The sequence below is a fragment of the Coloeus monedula genome, assembly GCF_965178545.1.
Source record: "Coloeus monedula genome assembly, chromosome: 2".
Classification (NCBI taxonomy): domain Eukaryota; kingdom Metazoa; phylum Chordata; class Aves; order Passeriformes; family Corvidae; genus Coloeus; species Coloeus monedula.
In genome coordinates, this window is record NC_138782.1 from 18,254,281 (window position 1) to 18,268,359 (window position 14,079).

Below are 14,079 nucleotides of genomic sequence, written 5' to 3' on the forward strand. Positions count from 1 at the left end.
CAACACCTTTAGAGGTTCTTCTCAGAAAACTTGGTTCTTCTGAAAGAAAGATGGGAGAAAACTCAAGAATGCAATTTTAGTTGAAATGGAATGGAATGCAAGACGTATGAAACTGTGATGATTAAACAGTAAAATTGCAAAAAATCACTGTTAAACATTTTTCATCTCTTTTAGAGCAAGGAACGCTCATTTTTATAGTTCTTCAACTTTGTGGAGTGAGAAAGTTGAACTTGAGATGCAATTCAAATGTCTTTAAAATGTGTATTTGCTCTGTTTCCTAGGTTTTAAAGCAGTGATAAGATATTCATACCACCATCCAGCACATCAACTACGAATATGTTGTAGACAACTTTACCAATTGCTTCTAAAATAAAATAATGGAAAGTATTTCATAGAAAAAAAAAGAAGACAAGAGTACGTGTCATCTCCCAACATGCTGTAATTCCAAGATTGCTGTAAATATACCCTGACTACAATTCTGAATTCTCAAGTGACTTTTAGTATACACTGAAGGATATCCCAGTCTCTTTTAAAACGTCTAAATACCATGGGGGAAGAAAACTCAGAGTAAGCTTTGTGAAGAGCTCACTCCAAGCTTCCAAATTTGATTTAAACAGCACAAACCTGCAGCAAATCCATCGAATATTCGGTTTTTCCTTAGCACAGGGTGGCTATTGGTGCTGATAAGAACACCAGCTTGAGCATTCCTGAAGATATCATTCTCTTCCAGAAGACCTATGACAGACCAACAAATGTGACATTTGAGCTTGGGAACATTTTCTGACCTGTAACCTTTCTGTGAAATGTTTTCAAAGGATCTTACGTGTCATAATCCTCCTAATAACTCCTTTCATTTGGAGAATATGCACCAACAGCACTGACATCAGTGATACCAGTTTGAAGTAATTCTCAGTGTATAATTTTGGAAGTGCATTTTTTCAGTACACAGCATGGAATTTGGGATCATAGGCACCACTGCAGAAAACTAAGTCTTTCTGCTTTCCAAATTTTTCTTAAGTTTTTATAACACCTCTCTGTTCTTGTCTTCTAAAATGAGCGGATTGTCAAAGCCAAGCTTCACTTGCATTTTATTGTTACAGCAGGACAGGATTACTTTAAAACACTGACTTAAAGCTCACTTAGAGCAAGTGATTATCTGCAGAGTATCAGAAGCTGGTATTAGGACACACAACAGTCCGGGGATTTCAGACAGGGACCACTTCTACATTTACAAGTGAACAAAAGATTCCTTAAAGATCTGTGGGTTTTTCCCCCTGAATCTTGGACACTGGCAGAACCTGAACTACTCACGAGCATGATTTTGGCTACATGACTTGAATTCAATACTGTGTTTCAGTCAACTGGCAAAGCTTACAAAAGCAAATGGGATAAAAGGACTGTCCTAAGCAGCAATCTAACAGTTATCTTGGATGAGATTAATTACCTCTCGGCCTCCCACAGATTGCAGTATTACTAATGTAATTAAGGCTAAAAAGCATTAGGGTATGTTCGCGATAACTATTTTATCACTTCAGAAGACATGAGCTGTGTTTCTAAAGAGCACTTCAAAAAGAACACTGCTTAAACTGAAATTTAACTCTTATCCAGAATATTCAGTGTAAAACAGTAAGGGAAAAAGCTACCTCTTCCCCCATTAAATATACAGATGCCTCCATCTCTTCCATCATGGATTTTATTTCTTCTTAATGTAGGATTACTGTCTGTTTTAATCCATACACCAGCCATGGCATTATCAAAAATTTCATTGTCTTCTATAAATCCAAGCCCTAAAATTGAAGGAAGGGTGGAAAAAAAATAAAATCAAAAAGTATAATAAATGAGAAGATAATATAACACCACAGAACACAAACAATTCGGGATAAACATAAAAACCAAACCTACCAGAATTATAGACCAGAATACCACCATTCTGACCACCCCAGATCTTGTTGCGTCTAATTTTGGGGTTGCTTCCAGTTCTAGAGTGAAATGTAGGCAAAGAAGTAATTTTAAAGTCATTAAAAATAAGTCATTTACTACATCCCAAGGCCAAACATCTCAAACACCTCTAAAGAAGTGCCCCATGGATCTCACTGCTTAAAAATCTTAGTAAAATATGGTTCTTTCCAAACATGCAGTATCTTTACAGACTTCAAGAGCCACACATTCCAGTCAATACCCAGGCTGTATTTGTGGTAACTTTCTTGTAGGTTAAAGCAGAGGGTATTCAGACATATTGGATTTCAAAAAAAGTTATTTTTATAAACAAACTGACAAGAACAGCTAAAAAGACACAATAGAGCACATAACAAGCTACGTCTGTTTTGGCATAAAATCAGAATAAATGTTACCTTATCTGAACCCCTGAGTACATGTGATTATAGATGTCATTGTCTTCTAACACGCCATGTCCATTGTCATAAAAATAAACTCCAACCTAACACATCAAGAATTATATTATTAGTTCCAAAGTAATGAGGCATAAAACCACAAGACTTTCTTTTCTGTGGCCCCCTTGTAACCACAGAGCAAAACTCACTTGTTTCCCACTGTGTATTCTGTTTCTCCTCAAGACTGGAGTGCTCCCTGTTGTCACCCAGACTCCAGCCAATGTATTGCTGTAAACTTCGTTTTCCTCAATCACACCTTGTCCTTTTTCATGCTAAATACAAGACGGTTTAAGAGTTAAGAAAACCTGCTAATCACCAATACTCTTTCTCCTGCTGTACCCATCCCTCCCACCTCTGGCTTCTCTACCATAGCAAAGTAATTACTTTCCATTTTGAGTAAGTTTTTTCACTTTTTTTTTTTTTAAATAACAGTGTATCATGATTTTGAATGTTTGCCACGAAACAAAGAACACCCTGCATCTAAATCATTCTGTTTCAAGGCTCTGCAGTGGTATTTGCAAATGTCTGCTGGCTGTTGGTAGGACAGGTGCCTCCCCAGTGCTGTGCACTCACATGAAAGCCCTGGCTCATGGTTCTTAAACCTACACCCAGCCACGTCCCCCCGCTGGACAAAAAGCTGGCATGGCTCTGAAGGTCACCATCCCTACCACATGTCTGGGCTCAGAGGACAAACAACAGCTTTCTAAGTCAGGGGAAGAAGCTGGTTAAATTTACTCAATGAAGAGATGAAGCTGCACACTTGCAGCGTTAGCTGGACCTTAGGTAACCTTTGGCAGAAAGACAGACACATATTTCTCAAAATCTGGTATTGCTTAAGGGAACCTGACATCTCTTTCAGTTCAGTTAGCAGAGCCCTTGCACACATTGGGAATTGTGCTTTATGCCCCACTTTTTCAATACAACAATTCCAATTTCTATCATCCTGAAGGCAGTAGGAAAAAAATCTTCTCTGAGGTTAGTGGTAAACACATTACACTCCAAAAGAGCTGAGAAGACTTTTTTTTTTAAAGTGATGACATACTACTATGAAAACTAAGCCTTTTCACAAAGCTTTCAACCAAGCAATGATGAAATTCTGTAATCTATCCCATTTTAAATATTTTACTCTGTAACAGGAATAATTTAGCGGCGTTCATAAAAGCCTTCATCTTTTAAATAGCAGCACCAGCTTCAGTCTCTTACCATGAACATGGTTTATAATTTAAGGAACTCAAGCACTGTAAGGACAAACATTTCACACAGGGTACTTTTTCCCAACATTTCTAAAACAGAACACAAGTTTGTGCCTGTCTGTAGGCTGCACTTACTACATAAATTCCTCCGTGTTGACCATCATGAATCTTGTTGTGTCGAACGATGGGACAGCTGTTTGTTCGAATCTGTATTCCTGCTAATGCATTACCTGTCAACAAAAGTGTTATTTAATACAACTTACACATTCATTTTTCTCAGAAATCAATATGCAGCAAGCAAATCAGCTTACCATAAATGTCATTTCCTTCAATAAGGCCTCTTCCATCACCAAAGATATAAACACCACCTTGATTCCCATTAAAAATTGCATTGCCCCTAAGAAAGAAAAGAATCCACATTGTGAAGTGATTCTAATACACTGTACAACACTACATATGTATGTAGTGGCCAGGACTGTACACCATTCAGATTTAAAATAAAGAACTTATGTTCTGCTGCTTTGAGAAAGACCTACCTCTAAGTGTACACACAAATTAAAAATGCAGTTCAACTGAACACAGACAATTTCATTTCTACATATACAGGAGTATTTACAGCTCCTCATGAATTAAATTAAAGTGCACTAATCCTATCCCCATTAAATCTCTTCTTCCTCTATGCAGTAAAATATCAGTGAGCAAAAGGATACCTTATTGTTGGGTCACTGTTTGAGGTAATCCAAACACCTGCAAAATTGTTTGCATAGATTTTGTTCTCTATGAACTGTCCTCTTCCTTTTTCATGCACATAGATTCCTCCAGTCTGGCCGTGATGGATTTCACAACGCACCACTGTTGGGTTGGCATATGCTTTCACTTCAAAGCCTGCTATCCTGTTTCTATGGATGTTGCAGCTTTCAAAATAACCCTGAAGACATAAAACATGCAGTTTCCTGTAAAAGTCCTTTTTTAAATGACGGTTATTCCCTCCCCTCCCTTCCCTTTAAATACAACCCTCATTTAAAAGGAAACTGTACCAAAATTGACAACATGTAAGTACTTATATAGCTAATTAAAACAACTCCTGACACTATATAATTTCATTTTTCCAAAAATAAAATACTGTTTCAAAGACAACTGTGTTTTCATCGCTATTTATGACTACTCAAGAAATACCACGAAAAAATGGCAACTCTAGATATAGCACATTAAATAGGACTCAGTATCAGGTTTCCTCAGCAGCTCCTAAGGATCAGACTCCTTTCTAAGGCCAGAAAGCCCACAGGCCCAACACAGAAAAGACAGTGCTAAGGAGAAAACTACCTACTTGTTTTCAGACCAGGAACTATATACATTTGGCAAAAATACCATTTCTTTAGGAAGAAGTGTGCTAAATTTCTTTGAAACAACTGATCGAAATAAATTATACGAATGTGGGAGTTCAGTAATTTTTCCAGAGTTGGATTGGTCTGAGTGGCCAAGTAGTACAATTTTTTCCTTTTTCCCTTTTTTAAAAAGGTGTACACTTAGACACTGTAACAGTAGCAGCAGGCCCACAACACAACTGTATTTAAACAAGAGCATTATGAACAGCATTGCTATGGGCAGGGAAAAAAAAGGCCACTGCACAAAGCCATCCCAGGCACACTCCTTCCACACCAACCATGAATTGGCCCATCTGAAAATTCACCTGGCAAAATAGTTGTTCCCTGCCCAATGATTTCTCTGATTCTACTTCATTCCAGGGCCTTGCCAATTAATTGTGTCAGCTCTTTCACAGCATTTTCTTGACACAGTCCTAGAAGATTTTAATATTCCAAGTCATCCTATTCTTAAGGTGAACTTTAATGGTATTTCACATCCATTTTGCCCAGCCAGAAGAAAAACTAAATTGAAAGAGAGGAAGCATCTCATCACTTCTGTCTCTCAGCACACTCAAGCTGCCCAACCCTTAAGCTCTGTCCAGCTGTTTGGCAGCTCAAGCCCTGATCCTTTTGGGAGACTCTGCCAGGCAGCTATTGAGGCCAAGAAGGTCAACATCCCTCCTCTGCACAGAGGGACTTCAAGCCTTCCATTGCCTCCACCTCCTTCTAAGAATGGTTTTTAAGTGTGCTGGGTATCTGACTTGGGCTTTGTGGGGGTTTCTGGTTACAGTTCAACAGCTAACTGAAGAAGAACCTGGAGGACACAGCACCTGGCACCAGACAGTGCCAGGATTGCTAAGGGAAAAGAGGCCCCTATGATTAATAAGGAAGAAGGAATAAGGGATGCATGTGGAAAAAGTATTACTATCTTACACAAAAATACCAAGTAGCTTTCTGCTTGAAAATCCTAAATATTAAAAAAGCAGGTCTGTACATCAAATTTATTTACAATTCCAGGCAAAGCATTAGCTGTGGACACAAAATAACAGCTACAGTGACAGTTTGTGCGGGCAAGAACACTGCTACAGCCTGGTAAGATCTGGGCAGGCAAAGGAGTAAGAAACAAACACCACAGCAATGATAACGCTGATGTTCCCACCTGGCACACACTGTACAGAAAAAGATGTGATCACAAAGATGGGACCCTGCACAGAGGGAAAAACTCAGAAGACTTTTTACATCAAGACTAACTCAGTAATTGAACTTGGATGGTTATTTTTTCTTTCTGCATGTTGTCTAGTCTAACAAACACTGCTTTGAAATGCTTTAGAGTCAAAACTTTTATCTGATGAGATTTTGGCGCTGCTTTTCTTCTCAGAAGATTTTTCCCCTCTTTATTTCTAAAAGGGCTTTTTTTTCTTTCTCTGTTTTGAAGATCACAACATTACAGAAACACAGACGCATTTCATGTTACTGTTTGAACAACACGTGTATTAAAAAAAAAAGATATAATTGTGTAAGATTTAACATTTCCTAAATATTTATTGAATCTGGTGTCCCCAATAGGGTAGAAAAAAAACCAAAATTAAAAAAAAAAAGACAACAGGAAACCAAGAGAGAAAAAAGAGTAACTACTTATGCTTATAAAAATTTGCTTTCCAAACCCTGAAAGGGTCCTTATTTGAGAGTTAGTGCATTTTATGAAAATTCAAATGCAACATATGATGAAAATCACATCCAAGATGCAAAACAAACCCTTTATTTTTATGCACAGCAAAAGGCAAATTGAATTTTTAATGTAGTCTGTATAGAAACTGGCATATGCCTAATTTTCTTTTGGATTTATATACCCATTTCTTTAAAATTATATGATTTGTAGTATCTAGAAGACTGAGCTGTAAACTAGGCATGATCACCCAACTTAGACACATGCTGCTACACTTTTATTTCATCAGAAAGAAACCCCCCAAGCTTCTCATTTGGGAGCAACGAAAATTAATACGGTTTTGCCAAGAGCTCAGCTTTCAACTGTAAAATTATGCTTATTCTTACATTAAATTGGAACTTCTCTGTTGTTTGCATAGAACTACAAAATACAATTTATGACAGATGCCTGGTAACTCATCTCAGGCACCTGACAGGTCAGGGTAAGGCACCCAGGGCTGCCAATGCCACGCTGCATTTTTAATGCCAGCTTGTTAAACATTTGTCACAGCACCAAGGCAAATGTCAGGATATTGCCAGTTTAAAAAAAGAGGTTAAGTTTCTACAAGTATCAAAACACAAAGAACAATCTGAGAACATGAAAGTGAAAAACAAAGCACTCTTGAACCATTTGGAGACAGCATTCCAGCACAGAAGCCCACGGGAAAAGAATGTGTAGGGTAGGAATTCAGCACTGGAATGTACTTATCCCACTTCACAGTCAGAAACAATATAAAAAAAAATTACAGAAAGTAACAGAAAAGAAGTGAGAGAAGCAAACATAGAAAATCCATTAATTTGTTTACATATATAGGATTGGTATCTGAAGGATACCACGTCACTGTCACTTAACGAGCATATAAACATTGCCAATGATGTAATTTCATTGACTCTATCACTAGACATGATGCAAAGATAGAAGGTGCTGCCAAAGCAGACTTTGAAGACATGAGGGCACTGAATCTTTCAAAGGAGTTTATGAAATACTTCAGTAATATTTGCAGCTGAGATAGACGCTATTCACACATTCTCTTTAATGTGCTACTGTTTCCCTTAAACAAAAGAGAAACATTTATTTCTATTCCACTTTGCTTGTGATACCACACTGATCACAGCTCTGAAACAGGCGTTTCAGAAAATAGATCAAATACACTTTTATTTAAAATTAATCAAGTGAATTCAGCCTGACTTTTTAACTTTTTTAAATATTTCAGTGCTCATGTATTTAATATTTATACTTCAGTACTTAAACAAGAAGCAGCTCCTACCCAGACTTTCCAATTAACCCTCAAGCCTACACACAGACACATCCCCTGCAGGAGTTACTGAAGCACTTTCCTTTACCATTTTTTTTAATAGCTGAAATCACTTCATCCCCTGTTTCCAAGTATGTTTAAGTCTTGAAAGGATGTACAGATATATGGACCCAGTGAAGCGGATTAGAAGTGTTTGCACAATATGTTACTACAGCTTAATGCAGTCCAAACAATGAGATAATATAAACCAAAGACATCTGCCACCACTCTTTGCAAACCAGCCAAACAACATCATCTCTAGAGAACAGAAAATGATGTAAAGCCATCCATCAGAAGGCAGCTGCCAGCAGGGCATTCTCAGCTGGTACAATCTTGCCCAACACAGAACAAATATGGTCCTTAGGATCTAACTATTAGAGTGGACAAGAGGCACCTACCAGCAGAATCCCACCATATTTCACCTTCCACTCACAAGACTTTATGCCAGCAGCAAAAATGGCAGCACTCCGTGACCTGTTTGCCTTCCACTGAAACCAGAAAACCACAAATCCAACAGCTACCACTAGCACTGCCTTGGTCCTTTATCCCTGCCTCCCCAGCAACCTGGGCAAAAAAGGAGAAAGGCCTCACTAGTTTCTATCCATAGTGGATTTCCTGTTAATGCTATTTCCAGTCTGCCAACTCTCAAAAACCTGAATAGGTCTGGGTTAGAACTTGCTGAGAGAGCACTTGATCCCACTGTCTCTATCACTGATGAATGGTACTGGTCCCAGTACAGACCACTGAGGGACATGATTTAGCCACTGGCATCTACCCTCTGGATGGAACTATCCAACCAATTCCTCATCCCTGCATCAAATCCACTTCTCTCCAGTTTAGAGAAAAGGATGTTGTACAGCAATGTGTCAAGGCCTTACAGGAGTCCACATGAATGACATCCATAGCCCTTCCTTTCTCCACTGCTGCAGTCACTCCATCACAGATGGTCACTGGGTTCGTCAGGCAGGACCTGTCCTTGGTGAAGCTGTGCCATGACCTTTCCAGGCATGGAAGTGAGGCTGACAGGTTGGTACCTGCCAGGGTCCTCCTTTCTACCCTTTATTAAAAATGGGTGCAATGTTTCCCTTTTCCAGTCACCAGGGACTTCACCTGACTGCCATGACTTTCCCAATGTCATGGAGAGTGGCTTGGCACCTACATCAGCCAGTTCCCTCAGGACTCTGGGATGCATCTCACTGGGCCCCATAGACTTATGTGCATTCAGGTTCCTCAGGCAGTCACAAACCTGATCTTCTCTTACAGTGTGAGTGACTTTGCTCCCACAGTCCCTGCTTTGAGGTCCATCCACTCAAGAGGTGTGGGAAGACAGACTGCCACTAAAAACTGAGGCAAAATGTTGTTGAGTACCTCAGCCTTCTCCTCATCTTTTGTTACCAGTGTTGCTCATTTTGGGGGGCATGAGGGGCTGCTCTTTTTGACATTCCTTTTCTGAAAGACATACCTGTAGAATCCTTCCCAGTCATTCCTTGTGTGCCTTGCCAAGTTCAGCTCCATCCACGCCCTGGCCTTCCTGACCCCATCACTACACAATTGGACGGTGTCTCTGGACTTTTCCCAGGTCATCTGTTCCTGCTTCCTCTGCCTGTGCATTTCCTTCTTGCCCTTTAGTCTCAACCCAGGAGGCCTCTTGCCTTCCCTTTCCTGATTTCTTACATCTGGGGATCAAGAGCTTTCATACCCAGTGGAAAGCACTCTTAGAAATCTGCCATTTTAAGAGTGACTAAAAGAAAACTGCTTGTTTTGCCATCTGGGCGTGGGGAATTGCAACTTTGTCATTCAAGCAGGAAAAACAATGATCTGGCACTCTTTGGAAGACACGCAGAATATTTTCCTAAAACAAATCAGCAAATTACCTTTTATTTTAGTGACAAAAACCTATTCTGTTTATTTCAAGGGCTATGAATCTCATTGTTCACTACTTTACATGTAATTAGAAGTTATCACCTTCACCCCACACAAGTAAACATATTTATGAAAGGAGGCCTCAATTCTGATATGAAATTCTGTGTTAAAATTCCACAACTAATTCCCGGCTACAAAAGTCCTCTTCCCAGAGAAGGTATACATACCCTGTTTCAGAGTTTTAACATTAAAGGAAGGCTAAGTCTCCACAGAGCATTTTTTTTCATTTCTAAATCATCCAGCACCTTATTTCTTGTTCCGTTTCAAAGGGAAAAGAATGAAGAATAATGTAAGCCTACCATTTACATCCTATTTCAAGAGGTATTTTGTCACTGCAACATAATACAATGTAACAGGATGCCAATCAATTGCAAAAAACTTGCTTAAACCTCTTTCACCTAAATTGTCTTTAAAGTGAAATCTCCCACCTAAGAGCAAGAGAACAGCAGTAGGCATATTTTAAAGTATCTGTTCAGGAGTAAATGCACGCTTTTTAAAAAAAACATTTCTCCAATCACAGGCAAAAATTGAAGACTTTAGTTCTACAACATCTGTATTTCTTTCTTCAAAAGAAAACATGTAGGTTACCATGCCATGGTCAAAAGTGAAAACGCCAACATCACGTCCGTGGTGAATGTGATTCCGTCTGATAATGGGATTTCCGTGGTTTTTAACCCAAATTCCTGCTAACGCATTATTGGATATCTCATTGTCCTCATATATTCCCTGGGAAATAAAAACATAAATTAAGACAAGAATCAAGAACAGTAAACAATTTTATCGACATAAAGAAATTAATATGGAAAATTACCTGTGCATGGTCTGTAATATAAAGTCCAACGTTTTCACAGTCGCTGATGTTACAGTGTTTAATAGTAGGACAAGCTCCCTGGCCACTAACACATACTGCAGAGCCAACTGGAAGAAAACAGTACAGTTACCATAGCTCCAAAGCATAGTGTATTTATAAATAGTCTGGCAGTGCTTTCGCAAGAAAAGTTAGTGTGAACTGATATTTAAAAAAGATCTGGCATGCACAGAGCCAAAGCATTGCAAGCCACTGGCAGAAAAACATTAAGTCATCATTTTGCAGATGCAAGAACCACTGTAGGAGTCGCTTTAAAATCACCCTGCCAAGGTTAAACAGCTGCCAGGACAACGGTTTATATAATAATTCATGCTTATGAAAGTTCTCACTCATTTATTTCCCTGCATTAGGCCCACTGTATACTGACTGTTCACAGCAGAGGACAACAGAAATCTAACAAAATTCTCTGCTAATTACTGCCTTGTTTTACTTCCCTTTTGAAGTTTCACAACTCAGTACTTCAAAGAGGCCAAACAGTAATTTTGTAGCATACAAAGACACACTGTCTACCCAATGTTGAGCAGGACACAAATGCACAATCTCAAGTACAGAACTAAACATCAGAAACCAACAGGTCTCTTCCCAGCTGAATTACAAAGCCCCTTGAATGATCAGCTACCATACCATAACCCAGAAAACACATATTTTCCAGGAAACTAGGACTCAAACTGCTCAGGATTTCAGCAGATCAGCTCAATTCCCTGAACTCCAGGAAGTTATGACAACATGAAATTCCACAGCCACTAAAATCAACAGTGATTTCTGAAAGGTAAGAGCTTGTCTCAGGGAACCTGGCCTACATAACACACATTCCCCACAATTAAACATCACTAAATAAGCAAGCCAGTACCTGCTCTGTTAGTCAGTTTTCATGTATCTTTCTAGCAAAGTTCCACAAAGACTATGCTTAAATAATTCACAGACTCATTTACAGAGAGCTTATTTTTTTTTAATTCCTAAAGAAATTATTTTGATTGTCTAGTCTGGCCTCATGAATAATACAGGTTATACTAATTCCCTGAATTAAGTCCTGCTTCAGTTCTAGCAGCAGGAACTTCAGCACATATCTCATAGAAACATATTTAATTTTGATAACTTGATGATTTCCAGCAACTGAGAAACCAGTATAAAGCTTGTTAGCTGGCTAGAGAGCTGCTGCCCTTTTAATTTACACTTTAATTGCTCATCTGAATTTCTCCAGCTTTGGCACCCAGTTACCCGTTCTCTTTACACCGGTGTATGCCATACCCAACGCACACATGTGTTCAAGTGCAAGCAATTTGCTCCTTCAGCTTTCTCCCTGATAAAGTAACAAATTGCAGTCACTGTGCTTTTCACTACAACTGAATTTTTCTGCTTTACCTTATATGACTTTTCATTGAACAGTTTCTAAATTTTCCAGCATGTTGCTATGGTCACCAGAAAGGAGCACTTCATTTTGAAGCAGGACTAAGCAGAGGCGTTAACACAGTCTCTCTACTTCTACTCAGTATTCCCACAGGTGTAACTAAGGATCACATCAGTTCTTTTGGCCACTCAACTACATGAGGGCTCATATTTAGCAGTTTATCCACGGTGACTCTTCAAGCTTTTCCCAGCTTTCCAGGAGAGAGGTTTATCAGAAATAGGAACAAAAGCAAGTTGTGTGTATAACTCTGCACTTGGTCAGACTAATGTGAGTGATGCTTGACAGTCCACCTATCAGAAAGGTCACAGCAACCCATCTCCTGCTTATTTATACAACTGTAGTTATATTACATTCATATTGTATCTAAAATACTCTATAATGAAGTCCTCACTGTCTACAGGACTCATCAATACGGATCTTTTTTCCTTTCTGCAAGTCAAGAAGTCATCTTTGAAACAGCCACAATAAAAAAAAAAATCCATTAGTTATCCTGAAAGTTATTTTTCATCTATATGGTGTGTGCTCTGGTCATTCTGTAGAACTTTAATATTTTAAGGCACTATGTGTTGAAGTCAAACATTTTTCAAGGATCTGTGTAATTATACTGGGACTGCTGCCTTCTTTTGGTCAAAGAAAGTAATCAAAAATGCCAACAGTGTAATGCAACCATTATAACTTTCGGTAAATACACACTAATTCGATTCATCATAAATTTTAAATTCCTGATGGACCAAACCCCTGCATTTATACCTTATCATTCTACCCAGGATCAATAGGCAGTACTCCTGCCATCCTTCATCCTGTGTAGTCTCCTCCCTGCCACCTCCCCCAGGGACAAAGACCATCTCAGCGAGGTTTCAAGTTCCCATTGATACACAATAAGGAAGCCAGAGAATTTTCTGGCCAGTTCTTTTTAAACTCCTGCATGATTTTAGAATGTCTATTTTTACAGCTGTTTAACCTCATCCAGAGTTACTGTCAAGAGTGGAACATGTTTCATTACCCCTCTAGGGGATGAGGGCATTTATCATTCCTGCCTATTCTCATTAAATATGGAACAAAAATTACACAACACTTTGCCATTCAATTTTTTCCATTCTATGATGGATCAGCATCACTGCTAAAACTCCCTTTGTTCCCCAAATTAAGACACAAGCACTGTCGCTTCTAGACAGATGTTGCATCTTGTCTTGGTTATCAAGTTCTTTGTGGCAGTAAAGTGGTATTTTGATCGTGTGTTTTTATTTTGGAGGGAGATCCCCAGTTTCCTTCAATTCCTAATTTCCTATTTATATTAACTGTTAACAACATCTTGTTTCTTGTGTTTTATAACTGCTTTCACTCCTCTCTTTCTGTTTTCTTTTTGTGAGACTGAGGAGCTATGGATTTTTGGAACCCAGTGTGATGTTCTAAAAGCATACCTCTATCACATTTTGCTAATTTAAATGAAAGCAATCTTTATTGTGACTCACTTCACTGGACTTGAGTATTGATTGTGTGAAATTGGTCCTTTTGGAGTACAAACCACATGTTGTATTGGTTTTAAGCTTTGCTTGGTTTACTCAGAATATAATGACTGCACACACTTTAACAATATTAAAATTTTAAAAAAAAGGAAAATTGCCATCCACTACTACTTTTATCCATCAAGGTGAGGACCAACACAGATTTCTTCCACAATGGATGCAACAGAACCTCTAGACTCAGGATCTTGCCATTGAAACTTTATTTGAAAATATTTCTAAAGATGCTTTGGACTGGCAGAAGGAACCTCCAACTTTAATTCACTTGCACTTACACAGCTCCCATCTTTACATATGACAAACATTAAGAACTTTACACATGACATAATGTAGAAATATGCTTTAATGCAATTAGGAGATCTACAGAAAGGGTATCAAGCATGTGCTAGGAAAGAGGTTTTGAATGCCTAT

General features: G+C 38.6%; 1 protein-coding gene across 1 annotated transcript in view; it reads right to left on the bottom strand.

Moving 5' to 3' along the window:
* FBXO11 (F-box protein 11) overlaps window positions 1-14,079 on the bottom strand; it is a 68,932-nt gene that overhangs the window by 3,985 nt on the left and 50,868 nt on the right. The window contains exons 10-19 of the mRNA XM_082302954.1: window positions 10,681-10,787; window positions 10,458-10,595; window positions 4,294-4,511; window positions 3,895-3,980; window positions 3,719-3,813; window positions 2,540-2,662; window positions 2,352-2,437; window positions 1,903-1,979; window positions 1,644-1,787; window positions 625-735 (exon numbers count right to left, since the gene is read on the bottom strand). Of these exons, the coding sequence (XP_082159080.1) occupies window positions 625-735; window positions 1,644-1,787; window positions 1,903-1,979; window positions 2,352-2,437; window positions 2,540-2,662; window positions 3,719-3,813; window positions 3,895-3,980; window positions 4,294-4,511; window positions 10,458-10,595; window positions 10,681-10,787 (1,185 nt within the window). The remainder of the gene's footprint in view (window positions 1-624; window positions 736-1,643; window positions 1,788-1,902; window positions 1,980-2,351; window positions 2,438-2,539; window positions 2,663-3,718; window positions 3,814-3,894; window positions 3,981-4,293; window positions 4,512-10,457; window positions 10,596-10,680; window positions 10,788-14,079) is intronic.